We start from the raw sequence: 24,778 nt of genomic DNA on the forward strand, positions 1-24,778 counted from the left end.
CTCCTTTAGGTGTTCGTGACATTGCGAAATTTCTCATTGTCATACGTTGTAACTGTGGCGGGGTACGGAAACCTCCTCTAGCACCTCCTGAGGCGGAGGCTTGAGCATAACCTGACTGTAGGGTCGGTATTTGTGGCGGGATTGGACCCTGGACAAAAGGATTAAGTGGATTAATACCATCAGGGAGAACTACCGGGGAAGTGACAACAGGTGCAGGAAGTGGTGCGGGGACAGGTGGAGGATGTGGAGCAGGATGTGGTGTGGGTGGAGTTTGCTGTTGCAGACCTGGGGGTAGATGATCATGGGGTAGGTTAACGTCAGCAGGCGGTACGGGTACATGGGCAGGTGCATTAGTATATGCGGGAGCTACATCGTCTAGATAGGAAGAAAGGAAAATGTCTGCTGCGGTTTTATGACGTAATTTAGTCGGAACCAATGGAGGGGGCAGGTCTTTCGGTATTTCCGGGGTCGCCTTGGGCAGGCCCTCGGCCAGAACTGGATACAGTCCTGTCACAATGGCATTACTCTGTCTGTCGTGTTGTTCCATTCTAACTCGTTCTCCTTCTTCTATTAGTTCTTTTTCTTTGGCTTTTTCAGAATCCTCTCTACTTTTCTCTGCTTTTCTGAGTGCTTTCTCTGTTCGTCTATGTGATTCTTTACGCCACAATTCAATGGCATCTTTCTGTGATTGTCTAGCTTTCTTCTTCCACAATGCTTCTTCTACTCTCATGATGCACTCGGCATCCCATGTCCCTGTAACGGGCCATCTCTGATTCTCTGACAAGTCCTTTGTGTAATCCCCCCACAACTCTAGATATAATATGGCATCTAAGCCGTGCTTGTGGTACATAAAATGACCAGGAGTGTCCCTGGGTGGGATGGGAACAGCTTCCTCAAGTATCCCTTTTCTAGTTCCTAGCTGTCGTAACTTCGAGAATAAAGGCATTGCTGCCTCTAAAATGGACACGAAAACAGTGAACACAATATAATATGCAAACAGTCACTCATACCACGACATTAAACACATTGAAACATTTCGAACATAAAGTGACAACCCACTAATTCTATAATGAGAACAAAATCGAACCGTTGAATACACGAATTACTTGATATACTGCTAAACAGTACCGATACACTGCTAAAACAGTGCAGACCGGGTCTGTGTACCCAAACCCGTCTTGACCGGATACAAATCAATGCACCCGTCTTGATGCGTCCCCAGCAACGGTACTCACCGGGAAGCACGGAACGGAAGGCCTCGGAAACTCGACTGGACTGGACTGACGTCACCGCTTCTGCCGCGCACTACGCATGCGCCTTGGTACTACAGGTGGGCCTCTCGACACCTCGGACGCTGCTCTCTCGGCTGGGCTCTGGTCGGGATCCTACGCACTCCTCACCGCCTCGTCTAGATGTCGATCGCAGTCTCCGTCACCTCCATGGGCCTGAGGGAGATACAGGAAATCCTGCAGATGCGCATGAAGTCCGTCACGGCCGTGGCAGGGGGCTAGGCCTGCGACGCATCTCCGGTGCGTGGGGTGGGGGAGGGGTCCCTATTCGGGCGCCAAATTATGTGGTAAATATTTTACCATATCATTTTTGCCATATAATTATAAGTACAAGAATAGCTCAATAAAATGAAAGGCAGAGTCCGGGGTGTCTGAGTCTTAAAGGGCTTTAATTCAGAAATGACTCGAGTCAATGGAGATCTATTCCATCAATACAAGGGTTCGGGCAAGCAAGGGAAGATGTCAGGAAAGATGTCAACGATTTATTCACAGTACATGGCATATATAGTAAAATGATGAAGAAGAGGGACTTTTTACAGCCCCTAAGCCAAATGCACAGCTCTGTGCCGCTATTTAGCGTGCACTTTTGATTCACATTCCTTAGTCAACTCTTAAGTTTATAAACCATGTTTATCCATATTTTAAATTCATTAGTTTAACATTTCATTCATTTTCTCTCAGTCCATCAATCGGGTATAGGTGCCATTTATCAGGTTTCTGACATTCTGACTGCGCCAATCCAGGCTTCTCCGAAAGAATGCGATTAATACAAGAAGTCCTTCGCAAGTAGTTGTTTATTATGCAGTTAAAAACCCAATGCATTTCGGGCCTCCATGTGCCCTTCTTCAGGGGTCACTACAAATCAATCACAATACAAGCACATTATTATACAAATAGTATCAAAAGGACACGACATCACAACAACATCTCCTTTCTGGGCTTAATTAACCATAGTCATCACGTTACTCTCTGGTATACTATAATCATGTGATTTCCATGCTTCTACTCGGGTCATCATGTGACTATTCCTCTATAAACAAGGTATGAATCTAATTATTCGACAGCATCTGTGTCCTATAATTAATCCTGTTCGTTTACCCTCCCTCCAACGCGAGCGTGCAGCGTCCCTTTAACCATCCGTGTAAAACACGCTTTCTAAGTGGATCAACCCTTGCGCACTGCCTGATACCAAAACTGGGGCTCTTCAACAAGTGCTTTATTAGCTACGGTTGTTTTACTTAAAAGTACACAACGTACATTCCTTCCTCCACCCCATACAAATGGCTAAACAGACTAATCCCTCTACTGCCAACGCTTACCTAAAACAACGGTCTGCGTGCGTCTAACTTCCTCATCCTGGTTCGTCAACCGATGTGGAGAGTCATTCACCGCCCACGTTTTTAAACTCTCCTCTCTAATATTCTCCCTCCCAATTCGCCCATCATCAAAGCCACTCCCTTATACATCATGGTCATAGACTCGTAGTAAACCACATTTCCCAGAATACATCATATGAGTTTTTGCAATACCCGTGTCTTTACATTTTAAAAGAATCATTTTTTCAACTCGATTCGGTTCTAAAAACCTGCCAAATGCGTACATGTGATTAAACATTGTGCGATTGATTGATTGATGTGATTAAACAGAGCTGTGCATTTGGCTTAGGGGCTGTAAAAAGTCCCTCTTCTTCATGTTTTCTAAACGAGTGGCAGCAGGGCAGGCCTCAAAAACTTATTTGCACGCAATTCATGCTAAGGCGGATTACATTTGATGAATATAATATGTAGGCTAAAAGTTGGTGTGCATCCCTGTATTTTCAAAAACATATATAGTAAAATGACACAATAGCATTGCATACAGTAGGCGTGACTAGTGAAATGTATATGATAAGAACACATGTGCGTAGAAAAAGGCGTGAACATGGGTGTGCACAGAGGCGTGAACTAGAAACGTCACAGAAAAGTGTCATAAGTGGGTGGATGCTTAGTGAATTCTTGCAGAGTCAGCTGAAACCTATGGCCTGGATGCGCGAACAGCTAATATGACGTGTGATTGACGTGCGTCTGGAGGGAGCTAAGAGTCTGACTTTTAACACTAGTAGAGGAGACATAAGACTGGTATGTCAGATCGACCTGTTCCTGAAACATATCTGATATCTTGTATTTGGAGGATGTTTATACTGGAGGAAAAGATCTTTCGGGCAGAGGCTATGCTATACTGAATGTATGCGTGTCTAGGTGCAGATGCGCGGAGCCAGGGCCTACCATGGTAACGGGAGCAATGAATTACATGAGGAGGACAGGAAGGCTTCGCCCTTTACTCTGCAGCCGGGGAGCTGTTTACTTATTTTACTAGACAGGAATGTGTTTTCGAGGAGGCTGAGCTGGCTACGCTGATAACATGAAGGCAAAATACTGTTTTTGGCAGGCAGAGCAGGCCGAGCCGGGCACCGCTCGCTTGGCAGGAAGTAAGGCAGAGGTCAGGGATGCATCTCATCTCCACATTGCAGCTTTCGGAGACAGAGACAGGAAAAGTGGTTCAATGGCAGGAATCAGGGCCTAACTCGGCAGAGCCAGGAAAACGTGAAAGTGCACCATGTAAAGACGGTGGCACGGCATACTTAGGAACTGAACTATCAATCCATTCATGGTGGATCTGAAAGAGGACATGTTAACGTTGGACGCAAATGTATTTGTGTCTTTAAATTCGGTTGCGGAGGGAAGTTACATGCACTTTAACTCGTACATGGAGACGATGGGGTACTCGTTAGGGGACATAACTGACCATAAAAATTCCAATTACCTCACCACCCAGGCTGTTCTCCTTCCACCCATCCTTGCTTCATCCTTCACCCAGCCATGCATCATATTCCTTCCAAGCCACCTCGGGCACCAATCAAACACGTATCATTCTTCTTTGTCAGTCATCATTACTTTTAACTTGCTCGTCCTTCCACACTTACTTACACCCTTCTTTCGCTTTTCGTTCATCCCATCCATCAAGTTCATCTCAGATCTGATTTCGATTCTCGAAAAAAAATTCACCACTGAGTTGAAGCAAATTTAGAGGAGGCTGGTTGATAAAAACTTTCTTCTTACTTTGAAAGTCTGCTTAACAGTATAGTAACTTACGTGTAGAACATATATACTACACCCGTGCAGAGAGCACACTCTGCAGTCTGCAATCTCAATAAGTAAGGAATATAAGAGCTTACCACTGCCCGTCACTACCGTGGCAACCCGCACAGCAGTTACATCTGGCACTTGCATCGCCTCCTCCCCAGAACTGCCCTCCTCCACCTCCGCGCTGGGCCCGGCACCAGATGTTCCACCTACAAAGTACATTTAAGAATGTTAGATGTCATAGACATACACCACTCACTAGTATTTTGTCTAGGAATGAAGAAATGTGAATACAGAAACAAATCTAATAATTTGTGACTGTCTACTCTAAAGTAAAAATGTCCCTTTTTCCAGGGAAGGGTGTTGTCTTGCTGCACTTTTTGGCACAACTGATGAATGCTTGCTTTTTAACACGCACCATTTTTCTCATAACAGACAGAAGCTTCACTTCTAAGAACAAATCATCATCACTAGGACGGCGTGACCAACGATTCAGCACCAAAAAGAAAAATTAAAGTTCAAACCAGGTGAGGGCTCGGCTCGCCCACAATAAATGTGTGAAATAATAAATCACTAAGCACATTTCCATTTTTAATCAACCATTTATGTTTTATGACAAGCTTGATTTTAATAAATGTTTTTACTTTTAATAAAGCTTTAAAACTTAAATAGACTCTGTGGTTTTTGGTCAAGAGTGAATGAGCAAAAGGTTTTGCAATTTGCAAGCATGAGTCCGTGCCTCTGACACTTCTGGACTCTGACTCCGTACTCTTGTCCTGCGTTGGATAATCATCATTGGGGATCAATCATCGATGAATTCGGGAGCTAAGTGACTCTGCCACACTATCTAGTCAGTAAGGAGATTGGGGATTCTTCAAAGTCTGATATCACTGAGGTATATGGAAAGTCTACCTGCGCCTGTGCCTGCGCCTATTATAATTGATAAACAATGCACTATTTAGTGTCCATAGTTCTGTTTGTGCAGATTTGTCCCTGCAACAGTAGTAGTATGGATTGGCCTCCTATCCAAACCAAAAGTAAAGTAGTATCTTATTCTTTCTTGGTGGTCATTCAGATTTTATTGTAAGGAATTGTCAAAGCATAAACATTTGTTCTACTACGATATGAGTGATGTCACTGACGGTGTCATGAGTGATGTAATATGTGACGTCATCAGCAGTGCATTGCAGGCGCGCTTGTTATAGTGAGTCCAACTAACTATAACGTTGGAATTTCTATGGTTTTATGTCAGTAAAATTTCCAGCTAACTATAACTGGTGTGAAACCTATGGTTTTTTTAGTGAATTTAATAGGTTTTTTAAATGCTAATTCCTAACTATAACTGGTGTGAAACCTATGGTTTTTTCAGTGAATTTCATAGGTTTTTTAAATGCTAATTCCTAACTATATATAGGGCCTCAAACCTATGAAATGTAATATTTTTTTTTATGAATCCTTTATTGTACATTTATTTAAATTATTTTTTTTTTAAAAAAATTTTTGTCCTGGTGCGCTCCCGGTGCGCGCCCCGGTGTGCGCACCGGAAAGTGCAGTTTTCCGGCGCGCCCCGGGGCACGCACCGGTGAGCGTCCTGTTAGCGCTATTGCCGCGAACGAAAACATCATTGTGACGTATCGCGTAGCTGCGTCCGCGTGATACGCACGGCGTAAGCGCACCCGGAAGCACTCGAGCGAATACGATCACGTAACGTAAGCATCCGACAAGCTTACGTGACGTTCCCCGGGGCGCGCCCTCGGGTGCGCCTGGGGGCACGTCGCGTAAGCGCGTCGGGTCATGTGACCTGAAAATAACACTTTTAATTGGTGCAGAACAGTTTTGGTTTCCAAATGATGAAAGCCCTGGTCATGTGACCTGAAAATAACACTTTTCATTGGTTCAGGACAGTTTTTTTTTTCCAAATGATGAAAGACCCCACTTTTTTTCCTTATTCTGACTTTGTCCTTTGACTGAGGAAGACCAGTTTGGAGATATTTGTGTTATATTTTGTACTTTAAAATGGCTACAGTAGCAGCAGCAGCTGGAGCATCTGCACCACCACGACCACCACCACCCCCAAGAGGACCACCACAACATCACATTGGTGGTCAAGAAGAAGAGGAGGAGGAGGAGAAAGAGGAGGAGGGGAGGAGGTGGCTGCCTGAAGACAATACCCCATACAGGCCAAAGCAGCACATTGTATGGGAGTTTTTTTCCATCCCTGGGGGAAAGAAGAAAGTGAATGCGCCAAAGGTGACTTGCGAAATCTGTGGCATTGAACTTTCAAGGGGGAACCCTAATAAAAAATATTCATTTGGTAATAACACCATGATCCGGCACATGCAGCGCAAGCATCCCAACAACTATGCTGCGGCAGAGGTGAGAGAACTGGCCAGCAACCCTCCCCAATCTTCACCCGCACCTCCAAACGAAAGCAACCCACTCCATCGGGACCAGAAACAAGGGAGATGGACCCAAACATTCAACAAAAGTTTGGGCAATACAAGATCTCTTGTATTTTTTGTGGCAAGACCATCACCTACGGTGAGCAAAGCATAACGCTCATCAACCGTGCTGGTGACAACCACAAATGCCCCTAAAATCCTTAATTTTTTCATGATTTTTTTTGCTCCAGTTGAGCCGTTTTCAATTCCCTGTTTTTTGTTTCTCCCCATAAAAACAACAAAAAAAAATAAAATAGTTCATAAAAGCCAAAAAAAGTACAAAATGTTCAAAAAAACATAAAAAAATATATAAAACAACAAAAAGAAGAAAAAAAACTGTTCTTTTTAGAACTACCTCCAATTTATAAAAAAAGGCTACATTTTTTAAAAACTCTCTCATTCTTTTTTCCCCATGGTACGCTCCCCGGTACGCTCCACGGTGCCCGTACCAAGCGCTCCCCCCGCGCAAATAAAAAAAAAATAATAATAATTTTGACCCACGGGGCCCTTTTATAGCCCCCACATCAAACCTAGGGGGTCAAGGGGGGTCTACTCTGCCCCCTTATGGTCATTTCCCCCTTTGTTTTTGCCACCTCTTGTGTCTCGATCCTACAGAGACACAAGATGGCGGCCGCTCCAGACTGTTTGGAATGTTGACAGACACCCGAGAGCCAATCAGCTTTCCGCGCGCGAACTCGCGTAGCGCGCTGGTTAGCGCCCCGGTGCGCGTACCGGGGCACGCTTATAGATATATATTTTTTTTAACCTAAATTACTCAAAATCCACTGGAGCACATATCTTGAGACATAGCAAAGGCACATCGGGCTACCAGTCCCTAAAGTTTTGCCAAGTTTGGTGGAAATCCATTCAGCCGTTTGGGCTAAAAGTGAGGTCGACCGCCCTATGGAAATTAACATGGGGAAAACACGTTTTGGGACCCCCCTTTTTTCTCGGCCCTCGCTTGACAAATCCCCACCAAACTTCCAGGGAAGGACCGGGACGCCGCAAGGCAAATTTGAGGAAATTTTCAGGCAGATTCCTCAACCGGCGCCAAAGTTATTCACAATAGAATGTTGAGATTTTCTATTGAAAATAATCCTAACTATGACTACCTACTGGCGACCGCCAGTAGGTAATATATATATATACATACCAACGCAAAATGCTATGAAAAGACTACCATGAAGGTATACAATAAACCAAAAGAAAATCTGAAGAAAGAACTCCTTAAATGGAAAAATGAAGGTCTAATTACCTCAGAGGAATATACTTTTATGTACAATGCAAACCCTGAGATGCCCTTTATATACTTGTTACCAAAAATACATAAGGGGGTGACGCCTATCCCAGGGCGTCCTATCATATCGGCCATCAACAGTATGACAGAACGTGTGGGCCGATATATTGACTTCTACCTTCAAGACCTGGTAGGAGCTTTGCCGTCTTACATATAAAGACACTGGGGGCTTTCTCAGACATATTGATAATTTTACATGGTGTAATGGCTTGACATTAGTGACTCTGGACATCGAGTCGCTATACACTAGCATCTAACACAACTGCGGCCTACAAGGGGTGGCACATTTCTTGAATACTAGATCTGCAGACTATTTAATGCACAATAGAATGTTAATGTCACTTACTGCATGGTGCTTGGATAACAATTTTTTCTCTTATGACAAGGATGTGTATAGACAGAAACAGGGTGTCGCAATGGGGGCTTGCTTTTCCCCAAGCTACGCGTGCTTGCACGTGGGGCTCTGGGAAAAGCAGGTCCTCATGGGTAAAAACAGGGACATTTTTGAGATCAAAGTTATTGTTTGGTTACGTTTTATTGATGATGTTTTTATGATTTGGAAAGGTGACAGTACTAGTGCCCTAAATTTCATTGACCAAATCAATGTTAACTAGCGTAATTTACACTTCACATCACACTGTAGCAAGACTACTATAGACTTCCTGGAAGTGCGTATTCAGATAATTGATGGGAAATTAGTAACCAGTGCATTTAGGAAGCCAACTGCAGGGAATGCATTATTGCATGCTACTAGTTCCCACCCCAAACATCTAATCGCTAGCATTCCCTTTGGGGAATTGCTACGGTTAAAACGTATATGTAGCACGCAGGAAGAATATAACAAAAGCAAGGATGAAACATTAGATCATTTCAGAAAAAGGGGCTACACTGAGAACATACTGAACAAAGCAGTGCAGAGAGCAAATGAGAGATCCAGAGAATCCCTGCTCCCTACTAATCTGTCAGTCACAACTGAGGATGATAGCGACATGGATACACCCAGGCTTATAACCACCTATAGCATGCAGGAGCGTAAGATCAAGGCTATTTTAACTAAAAATTGGCCCATAATACTAACAGATAGTGTCCTGAAATACAGGTTACCTGAAAGACCAACATTAACATTTCGAAGAAGTAAAACCATGGATGGACATTTATCAAAATCCATGATGGAAGGGACCTCAATTAAAACATGGTTACCGGCGAAACAAGGGTTTTTTAAATGTGCAACCTGCCAGGCCTGTAATTTTGGGGTCAACACTTCGAAATATAGCACTCCGTTCAGGGAAAATGAACAAACTATCAGGGGTAATTTCAATTGTCGCACGGAGTATGCTGTATATGTTCTCACGTGTACTTGAGGGCTCAGATATGTGGGCAGTACTAAGAAACAAGTGCACGTGAGAATATTGCAACATATAAGAGCCATCATTAACTGTGATCCAAATTACCCGGTAGCTCGGCATTTAAAGACCATGCACAATAAGGACATTAACTGTTTAAAGTACTTCGTGATTGATCATGTTCCTATGCCTAAAAAGGGAGGTAACAGGGAAACTCTCTTAAGACAGTTAGAGACCAAATACATCCTGAATCTCAACAGCAAGTTTCCCCAAGGTCTTAATAACACGGAGGATTTACATACATTTCTTTAAAATCAACCTGTTTACTAATCAACCGTTGTACCTTATATACACATACACAATTTACAACAATGTGTGTATAACCTTCCTCACATGTTTTACATCTATATCTCTTTTAGAAACTTCTGAAAATATGAAGAAATAGGAAATATGATCTAAAAGGAAAATATGTATACAGTGCCCTGCTATTGGATGGAGATACATGTCAATGTTGTGTACCTGATGAACCTGTATAGAATGATGACATTGTCCATATGAGAGTAAATTGAACAGAAGAAATATACTCCCTGCGAATAATATAACCAATCCACATGTAACATTTTCTTATGCCATTCCTTTGACAAATTATTGTTGCTTATAAAGAAATTGACAACTCTGCATATAGCTTCACTGTAAATATAATCACATTAGTGAATGCAAAAAATATTTTTTTTGCATTAGCTCATTTTCTTATATAGCACTCAGCACTTTGTTTGTATATAGAATCTTGAGTGAGCTCTTTATGACAACGGGCTCAGATGTCATAAGTTAAATATGAATTCCATCTAGTAACTTTTTGCACATGGACTTACGATAAGAAATTAATTTTGTACAATAAGCGTATTTGCACATATGCGTCTGCATTTAGGCAGATAATTTGCACAAGGGCTTTAACTAAGTACTTAGCAACATGGGAGCTGGTGAAGAGAGAGTATTCAAGTTTACATATTGGCATATTTTTGCACACATATTGGTAGCATTTAAGCTGCAAGAAAACATGTTTTCATTAATTTGTATCATATGTAAATTTATCTTACAAAAAATGGGTGATAGAGTTGTATATACATATATATATGTACATAGATATTTTTGCACAATGGTTTTATGTGTAGATAGTGGATAAATGTCTAATGTATTTAAATTATTTAAATTATTCAAATTGTTTACGATGAAAGAACATATGCCATAATAATTTATATTTGGGAATTTGCACAAATCCAGTCCATGTTTACCGCATATGCATTCATGCAGTAATAACTTTATGCGAATAACCAGTATGTATTGATCAAAAAATTGAATTGTCCATATGTGCTGTCTTCACAAAATGAAAGAGCCACTCGACTTATATGTTTAAAGTATGTCTTCACTTTTCATGAATCACGTGGTGTGCTCAGCAAATAGGGAGAAAAAATTAGTATTTAAAGGTCTCCTAAACCATTGTACCGTTATGTGATCAAGGGTATTCTTTACCCGAAACGCGTCATGCCAGAGAGAGAACCAAGGCGATAATAAACTGACCTATTGTACTGGACGAGCTGTGTGGTGGTCTTTGTGTCCTGCGTGCCGTGCCTGGAGAAGCAGGAAGTAGTGGAATATATATATATATATAGATATATATATATATATATATATATATATATATATATATATATATATATATATATATATATATCCAGAGACTTTCTATGCAGAAAGAAACAGGTCCGCACAGGTCCACAAGTAAGCCTTCATTTATTTACAGCAGCTCAGGATCGGCATGACCGGTTTCGGCTGGTATGCCTTTTTCAAATGCCATATTCCCTCACATTTTTTCTGCTGTCCACTTTTAAAAGGCACAGTGCCTCGCTACGATTGGTGTAGGCACTGTGAAGGTAGGGAAGTTCTCCTGAACTCGGTGCTCCCAACCTCGGTGCTCCAAGTTCACAAGCTGCAGGTACAAAATCCTAAGTACTGCCCCCAGTGGGTCGTGCCTGCAGCTACACTTCTCCTTCCCCGATGTTTTCGTGATAAAAATGTCAGCTTTCTTGGGTCCTTCATCCAGCCAACAAGTCCCACAAAGCACCTTGGCGCACTTCCTTAAAGTAAGTACTGGAATGCGCTGTTCGTGAAGTCACTGATTTAACAGCATGCGCCAGTTCATATTATGCTGTTTGCGAAGTCGCAGATTCACACAGCTCGTGCCTTGCAGTGAATGGTGGCGGTTCGGCGTTGATCCCAAGCACTTTGAGAGTCATCCAAGGAGTTTGCCACTGAAAACGCCGAACTTTCTTCAGGAAGGGGACTTTATGGTGTGCGTGGCCCGCACCGATATACAAATCCAGAGACTTTCTATGCAGAAAGAAACAGGTCCGCACAGGTCCACAAGTAAGCCTTCATTTATTTACAGCAGCTCAGGATCGGCATGACCGGTTTCGGCTTGTATGCCTTTTTCAAATGCCATATTCCCTAACATTTTTTCTGCTGTCCACTTTTAAAAGGCACAGTGCCTCGCTACGATTGGTGTAGGCACTGTGAAGGTAGGGAAGTTCTCCTGAACTCGGTGCTCCCAACCTCGGTGCTCCAAGTTCACAAGCTGCAGGTACAAAATCCTAAGTACTGCCCCCAGTGGGTCGTGCCTGCAGCTACACTTCTCCTTCCCCGATGTTTTCGTGATAAAAATGTCAGCTTTCTTGGGTCCTTCATCCAGCCAACAAGTCCCACAAAGCACCTTGGCGCACTTCCTTAAAGTAAGTACTGGAATGCGCTGTTCGTGAAGTCACTGATTTAACAGCATGCGCCAGTTCATATTATGCTGTTTGCGAAGTCGCAGATTCACACAGCTCGTGCCTTGCAGTGAATGGTGGCGGTTCGGCGTTGATCCCAAGCACTTTGAGAGTCATCCAAGGAGTTTGCCACTGAAAACGCCGAACTTTCTTCAGGAAGGGGACTATACGGTGTGCGTGGCCCGCACCGATATACAAATCCAGAGACTTTCTATGCAGAAAGAAACAGGTCCGCACAGGTCCACAAGTAAGCCTTCATTTATTTACAGCAGCTCAGGATCGGCATGACCGGTTTCGGCTGGTATGCCTTTTTCAAATGCCATATTCCCTCACATTTTTTCTGCTGTCCACTTTTAAAAGGCACAGTGCCTCGCTACGATTGGTGTAGGCACTGTGAAGGTAGGGAAGTTCTCCTGAACTCGGTGCTCCCAACCTCGGTGCTCCAAGTTCACAAGCTGCAGGTACAAAATCGTAAGTACTGCCCCCAGTGGGTCGTGCCTGCAGCTACACTTCTCCTTCCCCGATGTTTTCGTGATAAAAATGTCAGCTTTCTTGGGTCCTTCATCCAGCCAACAGAGAGAGAACCAAGGCGATAATAAACTGACCTAATGTACTGGACGAGCTGTGTGATGGTTTTTGTGTCCTGCGTGCCGTGCCTGGAGAAGCAGGAAGTAGTGGAATACATATATATATATATATATATATATATATATATATATATATATATATATATATATATATATATATATATAGCTTACTTCGCCAAGTAGCGATTTCTTCCGGAAAGATGACGAATGCAGACCCGTTGCTGGTGCATGTTTTACTTTATTTTGTGGACGCCCTGCACCACCGCCATGATGTGTTTCTAGCAACACAGTGCCCTATATCAATAATTTAATATCAGAAAAACATTCTATAGTAAATAAATACATTAAACTATAAAAAAAATAAACTTGCATTTCCCTATACAGTAAGTGCAACAGTAGGTAATGTGTTGGATAGCGTAATAATTACATTTACTATTCCAACTCCAGGGAGTGCAACAGTAGGGAAAGTGTTGTATAGTGGAGGGGCAAAAATTACTATTCCCAATCCAAATAGTGCAACAGTAGGGAAAGTGTTGGATAGCGGAGTAGTAAAAATAACTATTCCCACTCCAGTGAGTTCAAAAGTAGGGTAAGTGTTGGATAGCGGAGGAATTCAATTGACCATTCCAACTCCTGTGAGTGCATACATAGGGAAAATATTGGATAGTGGAGAGGTTAAAATTACTATTCCCACTCCAATGAGTGCAACAGTAGGGAAAGTGTTGAATAGCTGAGGGGCAAAAATTACTATTCCCACTCCAAAGAGTGCAACAGTAGGGAATGTGTTGGATAGCAGAGGGGTAAAAATTACTATACCCACTGCAGTGAGTGCAAAAGTGGGGTAAGTGTTGGATAACAGGGAAATTTAATTAACTGTTACAACTCCAGTGAGTGCAACAGCAGGGAAAATGTTGGATAGCGGAGGGGTAAAAATTTCTATTCCCATTCCAGTTGGTGCAACAGTAGGGAAAGTGCTGGATAGCAGAGGGGTAAAAATGTTTATTCTACTCCATTGAATGCAACAGTAGAGAAAGTTCTGAATAGCAGTGAGGTCAAAATTAGTATTCCCACGCCAGTGATTACAACATTAGGGAAAGTATTGGATAGCAAAGAAACAGAAATTACTAATAACACTTACACAATTTTAAAAAACATAAAATATTACAGTGTTAAAAATCATAAAACTAAATAAACAATATTTTAAAAATATAAAATGTAATATATTAAAGATTTAAAAAGAGCACATATTATATTGTTAATTACATATAACAAAAACCTATGAATAATATATAAAATAAATCAATAAAAATACATTTATAAACAATAGTTATTTAAAAGTACCAAATATTAACAAACAAAAAAAATTATTAAAACATAAATGTATTTATTTAATTGTATACCCTACAACACCACAACAATAACAAAACACTTCAACATTTTTAATTCAATGTATTTCTATTGTTAACATAAGTAATAATCAATTAATTAATTTTATTAATAACAAGATATTAAACATTCATTGAGTACACATGCTTTAACACTATATTATCCACAACACGCACACCGAAATTAAACTATAAAATAAAAAAACATAATCAAAAACTATTTTTAAAAGAAAAACTATTACAATTAACAAGCAATAATTAAATATTAAAAAAATGTATTTAATACCCACCTTTTACCCCGTTAAAAGTAAAAACAACACACACAAAAACAAACAATTACTCAGGGACGACCCTAATATTCAGCCATTTAAATTTGGAGAGTGGGAGAGGAAGGTCACCCTGTACGCTGATGATATTTTAATTATGTCAGCCAATTTGTTAACAGCTTTCCCTGCAGTGATCAGTCAGGCACAGGAGTTCGGTCTGGTCTCAGGATATGAGATCAATGCTGCCAAGACAGAAATCATGGCGTGGAATCTCGAGGGGACGCAGTACCAGCATTAGAACCAGTATCAAATTAGCCCTAAAATGAGATGCTTGGGGATTAATGTGGTTCAGGACATCACTAAGCTTGCAGAGACCAATTTAGCTAGGGTGGCCAAGGAGTGTCGGAGGTTGCTGAAATCTTGGGCCCAGCTTCCATTATCCATCTTAGGCATGGTCAACCTAGTTAAGATGTCAATTCTCCGAAGGTTAACTTTCTTTTTAACTGTATCCCCTTACACTTTGAAAAATGTGCCATTAATAAGCCACAGCAAGATATAAACTCATTTGTTTGGGCATACAAATCACCAAGAATAGCCTGGAAAAAGTGGAGGAGGAGAAGAGAGAAGGGTGGCCTTGCCTTGCCAGATTTTCAGTCTGATCCTTGGGCTTTTCAACTTACCCATTTGCGTATGCGTTGAAAATGCTGGTTAATACCGGTGCAGGGGCTATGTTTCTAGCTATGATTAGAGGTGCCAGCTTAGCTGAGGAGGGTTCCTTGTTTAAATTCGGGGACCCAACATTTTTCAAAAAGATAAAGCTGAAGGTCCTACAAGGATTTTCTAAAACTTGGGCGAAACTAAGGGGAGCAACTACACTTAGTTATTTTTTCAGCCCGTCGCCCCTGTGGGATTCTCCTGGTACTCCGGAGTGTTTGAGGGATAGGTTGGCAATATCTTTGATAGATGCTGGCCTAGAGTTTTGGGGGGGATTTGGTCCCCGATGGCACTCTCATTTCATGGGATCAACTTAAAGATAAAGTCTGAGAAGACCTCTCTAGGTTTAAATATCTCCAGTTGAAAAGTTGCGCCCAATCCAAACTGGATCATAGGAACTCAGGATGGCATACCCGTGCAAAACGGGACCTCCCGCCATAGGAGCGGCGGTCCCGCCTTGGCAATTAGGAAGCGCCCGCCACACTGGCGGGCGCATCATGTATTTTTACCATTGCGGCGGGCGGTGCTGAAAGCGCGGTGCCTGCCATGTTGCACTTTGTACCCCCCATGTGCAACCCCCACCCCCCGGAGTCCCAGGGGGCCCGCAACGGGCCCCTGCAGGGAGTGTCTGCATGCCTTTCCGCCACGGAAAGGCATGTCTGAAAGCCCATCATAATATGGCTGGCGGTGTCTAACAGACAACGCCACCATATTAAACATTTTCCGCCCCGGCTGCAAGGCGACCGGGGCGGAAAAGCAGCGGACGGTGTTTACGTCCGCCGCGGTCCCCCCGCCATAGTAATATGGCGGTGGAAATGGGTGGCGGGTGGGCATGAATGTCGGGCGGATTGCCACCGCCACCATGGCAGTGGCGATCCGCTCGACATCGTAATGGACCCCTTTGTAGGGGAAGGCACTTTTTTTAGAACATCAGCTGGTGTCCAAGCCTTGTGGGAGAAGGGAGGTCTCATTTTGGCATCAAGCCATTGCAGACTCCGTGGATGGCAAATTTAAGCTTGCTGAGGAACTGTGGGGGGGCTCCTTACCTGCACAACATTGTGATCATCTTTGGCAGAGTTAGTTTAAGCTCTTATATGAGATGGTAAAGCCTGCATGGTTGAAGAGAAACCACCTGTTTACTATTTATATGGCCTACTTCTTTCCACGTAAGCTTTTTAAATTCTCTTCCGGTCCTCTGGTCTGTTGCAAGAAATGTGGGTTGGCCTCAGCTTTGGACATTCACATGTTTAAAGAATGCCCCGCTCTGGAGATTCTTTGGGACAAAGTTGGTTGTTTTCTGACAAGGGTCTTGACTTGTTCAATTCATATTGACTTATCTCTGATCATCTTCGGACTCACAGATGAAGTAACGGGTCCTTCCAGATCATTGCTTTTTTATCTCATTTTGCTGGCCAGGAGAGAAATCTGTAAAAGATGGATCTTCTCAGACTGGTTGTCATCAGCTGTGGCGGTCTCTAAGCTTGACCTTGCTAGATCTTGCAGTAAGAAGAAGTTGGCATTCTGGTATTTGTTACTACTCAGATTGGGCTCAGGAAGTGTGTGAGTTATTTTTTTTTTTCCTGGGTCCTATGATTATGCTGCCTCAACACTCTGTGGGCTATGGCGTATGTTTCCAACTTTATGGCGAGGGTCCCCCAGCTCTTGGAGATTGGTAGAATAGCTATCTCAGCTGGTCCTTCATTAGCATCCAAGTAGACCTCTGGTGCCTATAGGTGGGCTTTTACATCTAATTGCCCACCGTCTTCCAGCTTGCTGAGTATGGTAAAAAGATCATGGGTGCACAGTGAAGAGAGATTGGTGGCGAATGAGGACAAAAATAAATAAACAATTACAAAAAATAATATCAAATAATTAACATTATTTAACATTTATATGATAATTAATTCAACAAAAAATACTTACCACCTTTCACTCCTATGTACTCCAGAACAGACACCGAAAATCAATTACATAATAACCATAATTAATGACTAATTAATTAATTAAAATTAATTAACAATTAATTAATAATTCATCAATAAAAAATAAATTACTTCCCACCCTTTACACCTATAAACACCACAACACACACCTCAAATTACACAATTACCATAATTAATTACCAATTAACTAATTAAAATTAATTACCAACCAATTATTAATCAATTCATAATAAATTGCTTTACCCATTTAACACTATAACATATCAATTAAAAAATTATTATAAATAAAAGATGAAAAATATTCAATACATTTACTATAATGAAATAACTTCCCAAACTATTCTCTTGTAAACCAACAACCCGCTTCAAGATTAAAAACGGAAAATTATAATTAAAAAAATATTAATAACTACTAAAAATAAATAATTCATTTTATATATTTAAATTACTTTCCACCCTATTCCCCTATAAACCCACAATCCGCCACGGAACTAAAGGAGCAAAAATGTAATTAAAAAATAATCAATAAATACTACAAATTTAACACATATATAAAAAAATGCAAACACATCTTATACAAAAAATACATCACATACATATAAAATGTATAATAAAATACATAATATTAATAAAAACATCACTATTTTCAACAACTATATTTTTGCAAACGATATTTCATGCCACTTTCCTCTGTTATCTCTCTCTCTCCCTTAGACCCATACTTCCTTTTTCTCCTTACATCTTTCTGAAATAACCCACCTGCATATCTCATTCATCATCATTTTCCTCTTTACACTGTCTTGCCACCCTCTTCTTCTAGGTGTATTTGTTCAGTTGGATTTTCCAAATCCAATTCTTGTGGAATATTTTGCCATTATTTATCTACAAAAACCAATGGAGAGAGTGACATTCTATGTGACATCCAGATTCCATAGTTTTCCAAGTGCTTGGTATAAATCCTCCAGTAGTTGTAAACATTGACAGGTGAAAACTGTATATCAGCCTTGTTAGAGCTTATATTGTATCTCCTGTAGCCATTGTGAGCTTTATAAAAACTAATCTGATTGGATTAGGTGGGTGAGGGCCATGAGCTGTAGCAATAAGTCACACAGTCTGATGCACTGACTGAACTCCAACTTTGGACATTCATGACTGCCCATGCCTACTAACATGGTAAAGGGAAGGGTGAATCCGCTCTTGGCTGCACCTTATCCTTCAGACAGGCACTCACCTTCCCAATATATTTTTATTTGTCACTAGGCATGCCTGGTACATGATGTATATGAATAACCAAGGTTAAACAATCCTCAATCTCCGAGCACCAAAATATAACCACAATCCTAGCACTACTAAGGCACACTTACAAAAGGCATTTGGGATAAGTTCAATATATTGACTCCACAAAAAGATTATGTTTACTTAGAACTTTCATTTGATTGAAGTACTAGCATTCAATTTACCTGGTCATTTACTAATGAATATCCCAGGTTCTACTGGCTTAGCTATGATAGAGTCAGCTACATTGGAGGACTGCGGTATTGACGTGGTAGTTGACCTAGTTAGGGATCATTTGAAAGCCAAGAAGAGGATTCCACCTGAGAAGGGACAGACCAGTGACTTTCTTTTGGTTGCTACTGATAGCTACATGCTTCTCGGCGAACTCACAATCTAGCAGCATGACGACTATGACATCCTTGAAGAGCTGTGAGTTTGTGAATATGTCAGCTAAAGAGAGACTACTAGCATTAGCACATACACTTTAATGACTGACACATTCTACCCAGGGTCCTTATTAATGTGACAAATTTTCCTGGGGACATGAGATAACCAAGATTGTCTCACATCTAAATATGACCCTTTCTGTAATACAGAAACCTGTTAGCTTGTTGCACTGAGACTACAGTCACAGCCCCTACAGTACTAACAGGTCCAGTGGTCATGTTGAGGAAACAACAGCAATTTTTATTTAGTCACTATTTTAGATAAGGATAAATAAGAATGTCACCTTTCTAAATTCGCCAGATATACCGATTGCATAGGGCAATGGCCCTCCCTAGAGGGAAACTGCATAGTGATCATTTGAGACTCTTCAATGTGGTGGAATAGAGTCTAAAAGGGATGTTTTATCTAGAATGTAATAGTTTCATTAGTCCAGTTGCCCATCTATGTTTATTCTATATAAACACAAGCATATATGGTTTACCACCTTGTCAAAATAGACTATCCGATTCACAAAACAATTAGCTCTAGCGGACCCAAAACTATTTTAATCATACTTGGTATCACCGCATTACGCTGAAATATAAAGCTGGAGGAAATCCCAAATAGCAAATGATTGTTTTTGAGGTGAGTTTTCTCCCTGGGAGTGGGCTCATTACATTTTTCCTGCCTCTCACTGCTTGGGCTTTCCTTGCAGTGACTTACAGAAAAAAAGACATTAAATCATTCACTGTAAATAGTTCAGGCAGTGTAATGTCCTTCCTATGACATCCCCTACTCCATCTTGCCATCAGAGGAAGTATTCTGTTGACAGGGCATTTATTGGCTCAATCAACTGAATTAGTAATGCACGCCCATCTCTTATTGAGGTGGATGGACCGAGGGTTTGGCAGGCTGGGCACTCCTTATCCTTTATAGCAGAGTACCCTGTTCAAATTTGATGGGTCAGGTGCACAGCCTAATTTTTTCAATGCCTTCATTTTCCAATGTACTGTGATACATTCACAAAATTTCAGGTGCTCTACAGGTGGCGTCCTCCGTCCGTGGGCGTCTGAAGTATAATTAAGTATGTGCTCCTAATGGTGCATTAGTTGCATCCCTGTAGGCACACTCATTCTCCTCTGTAAGAAATGAGGATTCCACACTAGTTCATGATGAAAAGTACTTCATTTTTTATTTCACGTAATTTCTTTGAATTAATTTTTTTCATTCAAAATTGTAAACGTGTTCAGAACGGCATTACTGAAGCAAACTCCAATGCATTTCGGGCATATAGAACGCCCTTCGTCAGGGAGAAATACTGAGGAATAAACAATGAAACATAATATATTCTGATGCTATCAACATCAACAATGTAATATATATGCCCATGTCCTTCTGGTGTTCTATGGTGCTCAACACACGCTTCAAAGGTTAAAAACTAGTGGTGTGCCATGTGCTGTAGATCCGTGACTCTATGGTGTCACCTTATAACCTTAATGCTCGAATGGTAATAAGTGAAGCAGTCAAAAACGCTCATAAAGGAACTTACATGCCGTCTGTTGGTGGCAAACTAACAATCTGTGATAAAAATGATACATAAAGATGGATGAGTCCAATGATAACCAACATATTAATCCTCATATGTTAACCAAACTCCTACATCCCTGGTCTGTAGCCAAACTAACCTGCAGATGCCAACGTCCAAACTTGCAGCTCGACAAACATCCCGAGTGGTTTCCGTGTATACCACTGATCGCGTTCTAATTGGTGACAAGAAACAGACAACAGACTATCCGACGCTAGACAACTATGCAATCCCTTTTACATGTCTCAATCCTTCGTAAACATGCCCAATGTGACGTTAGTGTTTTAAAGAGCAAGATGTAATAATCCGAGACTAACAGGCAATCCGGGACTAAAAAAATAAAAATAAAAAAAATTGAAAAAATTATAAGGTGAATTGAACCCTGTCCAATACAGTGGTGGTGTGGGAATAAGCAAAGTGTGCTACTGAGCATTCAGGAAGATCATAGCCTGGGTAAAGTACATGTATGTTGAAACATCAATAAATAAACAAACAATAAACAAACAAATTTTAAGTCATTACAAATAGCAAGACAGTTCAATACGATCAGTGAGATCGTTCGGTTTATGTGAAGACAATTTTTGAATCCATACGTTTTCTCACTGTAAAACATACTTCATACTGTCCCTTCCTTCCTTCTTCTCCACACATTCCAAAATCAAAAACTTTAATTGGGATACATTGTGATTTTCTTCACTGAAATGTGCAGCGATGGCGGACTTCATGTTCTTCGTGCGAATGTTGGACTTGTGCTCTGTCATTCTTACTTTGATTCTCCTCTCGGTCTTTCCGACATACACCTTTCCACAAGGACATTTAAGTATATATATGACATTTGCCGTATCACATGTGGCTGTTACCTTAAGTTTTATTTCATGACCCCTCATTGGATGGTTGATCTTGTTGCCCTTGATGATGTTATTGCAACTTCCACAGTTCAAACAAGCTCTTGTTCCTTTGTACACTTCGACCACCGGTGGTATTTGTTTCAGTATTTCTCCTATATTTTGGACTTGTGTGTAAAATCTGGTTCCAGATTGAGTATCTCCAATGTCTCATCATAATCTTTCTAAATTTGTCACTCAAAGTTGAATATTTCGACACTGCCACAATTCGTGTCTCTTCCTTAATTTTCCTAGTTTTCAGTAGATCTTTTCTCTCGATCTTCTACACACGTTTTCTGGATTCTTCAATATTTTTTTCTGGATACCCTCTGTTTAAGAATCTTATTCCCATCTCTTTGATTCTGATTTTAGCTTTTGTGTCATCTGATGTGATTCTTTCACTAACAGAAACAGCAATTGAAACTGACATATACAGAAAGCCCACGGATAGGAATAATATGCTGCACTTCTCAAGCTTTCACCCAACAAGTTTAAAACAACACCTCCCCTTTTCCCAAATGACCAGAGTCAAAAGAATCACATCAGATGACACAAAAGCTGAAATCAGAATCAAAGAGATGGGAATAAGATTTATTGTAAATAAGCCTGTGTGTTGCCTGCACGATGCACGGCAGTGCAAAGGCTTTGTAAATATGGGCCTAAATATTTATATTCACATTCTTCCCAAGAATTGCCTGCTGGGCATACTTTTACCATCAGAGACACCATGAGTGTAATTAACAATAATATAAGTATTTATTTTTAACTTCAAAGTGAAAAGAAGAGCCAAGGATTACCAAATTTTGTTCATGGCCAAATGATCTATAAATACTCCATTCACCAATAGTTCTAAGAATTGTATTAATCCATGGAACAAGGACCCCATAAACTATCTTGGAAACTTAAAATGGCAACAGGTGGATGACTCAATTATATCTAACATGAGTTCAGGGTGTCAGGTTGAATACAAGCTTTTATATTTCCGTTTAGTGGATCACGTCCATGATAACATTTGTGAGAATTCAGTATATGTGAGCAGAGTGGCAGGGAACAAAAGGACAATGCTTAAACGTACGATCCATTGACTCAAAACAAACAATTGGTTGGAAAGACAGAGTCTGTTTGCCTAAATTGACCTGACCTCAGATGTTTATAAAGTTAATACAACTAAGCCCTTATCAATCCTATAGAAAATAAGGGTGAGGATGACTTGTCAACTTATGGCCACTGTTGCCTTTGGCTTACAGAGTGAGTGTACTTATGAATCAGGAGAGTTTCTTTTACACATTCACATTGGTTCTAAGAAGGATCATCTGAAGCCATGTTCACGAGATTCTGCAATTATAGAGAGATGGACATTTGCTAATGATCCTGTGTCCTGATGATGCTGTACTGCTTTCTTGCATGGTTAGCACCTATAATACTTGCTATCACTGTATGTAGAGTTAATTGGTTATTTGGATTTGAGAATTAATCTAATAAAACCCAGTATAATGCCTATTAACCCTCACAGTCTCAACAGGCAGTCACTTTCTTTGCTTACTTAGAAGTAAAATTTGATCATTAACTTGTAAACTTGATTGAGAGTCACTTCTGTCAAACAGGCAACATTGTATGTCAAAATGTAATCACGCAATATTTAGTTTTGACTTTCACTGTGGTGAGAAACCTATAGATTCTATGTTTAGGATGTAGAGCATAATATCCACTCCCACTGCATGATATGGATTTAGAATCCTGAATTTTGTTAGACTATCACCTCTGCAGGTCGAGGAGAAGAAATTTATTAGAATACTCCTTGGTCTACCTCAATTGTTTACCAGCTATTTTATCTATGACTAGATAGCTATTCCTTTTATAGCAGACTTTACTTAATCTATCCCCTCTATCTTTATAGTGGGGTATCTGGCTAAATGAACAAGCAAACTTAATTAAGGAATACTTCAAGAGGTGAGGTCCACATATTCTGCGCAGAGGAGTCATTCTTTCTTTATGTTCATGATGCCTTTCAAACTAGGGAACCCAACATGGTAATTAATTCATGCTCAATGTTAGAGGAAAGGCCTATTGGAGATACTCTCCAGGGACATATGTATTTAGGCTATGAAGCGATTGTGCTCATGAGTTATCTATTGCTATTTACAAATGTACTCTTAAGAAACTTATTAGAATGTTGTACAGTGGCCCTTGTACCCTTTAGACTTAGCATTCTTTTAAGAATCATCGAGGTGCACAAAAGGCAGAGGATTCAATAATTAAGTAGTGAAGACATTACAAACCCTTCCCTGCATTCAGACATCTAGAACTAAACTGGTTTACGCCAACACAATGTATTGGATTCCTGGCATAAGGAAGGAAAACGAAAGCTGACTCTAACCTAGAGTGGGCTACCCATTTTCTATCAAGAACTTTATTTGTTTGCATTAGATCTTTAAGTGACACTCAGGAGCTGTGTTCTAAGATTTTTTCTGGTGTGTATGAAACATAGAATACCTTTTTGGGCTTTCGGAATATTTATTCAATATTAAGGTGTTTTCAATGTGTTAACTTTTTTCTCTTTCCACAGGACATGTGCGAAAGGAACAGAGAGAGGCTTTTGAGGAGACTTACCGAGGCTATTGAGTACAATGCAACCCATGCTCATCTCGGCCCAAATGAAGACAGCTGTTCATTTACAAGTGTGAGCATAAAATACATCACAGAGAGCATTATCCTTATAAATCTCAAAGTGATTGTCTCTATCATCCTTTAATAACATCCTGAAATAATCCTTTTTCTCCACACCTATTCTCAAAATCATAATGTAAAGCAGTTAGAAGTGCAAAAGAGTTCACATTTATTTGATTTTTGTATATGTGAAGTTAAGGTGAGGGAATAAGTTGCAAAGATCACAACACAATGGTACAAATGACATGCAGGTGAAGAGTGGTAGAGGAAGAAAGTTCAAATGTGGGTATTATGCAGCTGATGCTTGGAAAGCTGAGAGAATCAGAGCAAAGGAGAGGTATTATGATATTTGGGGATGGCCTAGGCTTTGCTTTTGCCTTTGCAGCAGCTGAGATCATGAAAAAAATGTTGTCCTCAATAGATTAAATCTGGCTTCTCCAAAGAGCAGCTCATATGCTACTGGTAGCTCTCTACCTACCCAGCAGTAGCTCTCCTGTGTCCAATCCACCCTATTAAATGTGTAGCTTTTGCTTGACTGAATTAATATACGTATGCAAAATGGAAAAATGTTTGAATCCCTCAAAAAAATTGTGTTTTCACAACAGATATGGCGATGGCTTATTCCCTAAAATATTTTTAAAGTTTGCTGCTCGCATTGATTACGCTAGGAATAATGCCAAAGAAATTTTCTCCATAGTACAGAATTTTACATCTCCCCGGGGCCAGGCGAGT

At 40.6% G+C, this 24,778-nt stretch overlaps 1 protein-coding gene across 2 annotated transcripts in view; it reads left to right on the forward strand.

The window, feature by feature from the left end:
• Positions 1–24,778, forward strand: part of LOC147729090 (tetratricopeptide repeat protein 24-like) — a 604,158-nt gene that overhangs the window by 216,420 nt on the left and 362,960 nt on the right. For both annotated transcript variants that reach the window (XM_086959369.1, XM_086959370.1), the window contains exon 6: positions 23,946–24,059. In XM_086959369.1, coding sequence (XP_086815495.1) covers positions 23,946–24,059 — 114 coding nt within the window. The remainder of the gene's footprint in view (positions 1–23,945; positions 24,060–24,778) is intronic.

The sequence above is a fragment of the Lissotriton vulgaris genome, chromosome 2_2, assembly GCF_964263255.1.
Source record: "Lissotriton vulgaris chromosome 2_2, aLisVul1.2, whole genome shotgun sequence".
NCBI classification, from domain to species: domain Eukaryota; kingdom Metazoa; phylum Chordata; class Amphibia; order Caudata; family Salamandridae; genus Lissotriton; species Lissotriton vulgaris.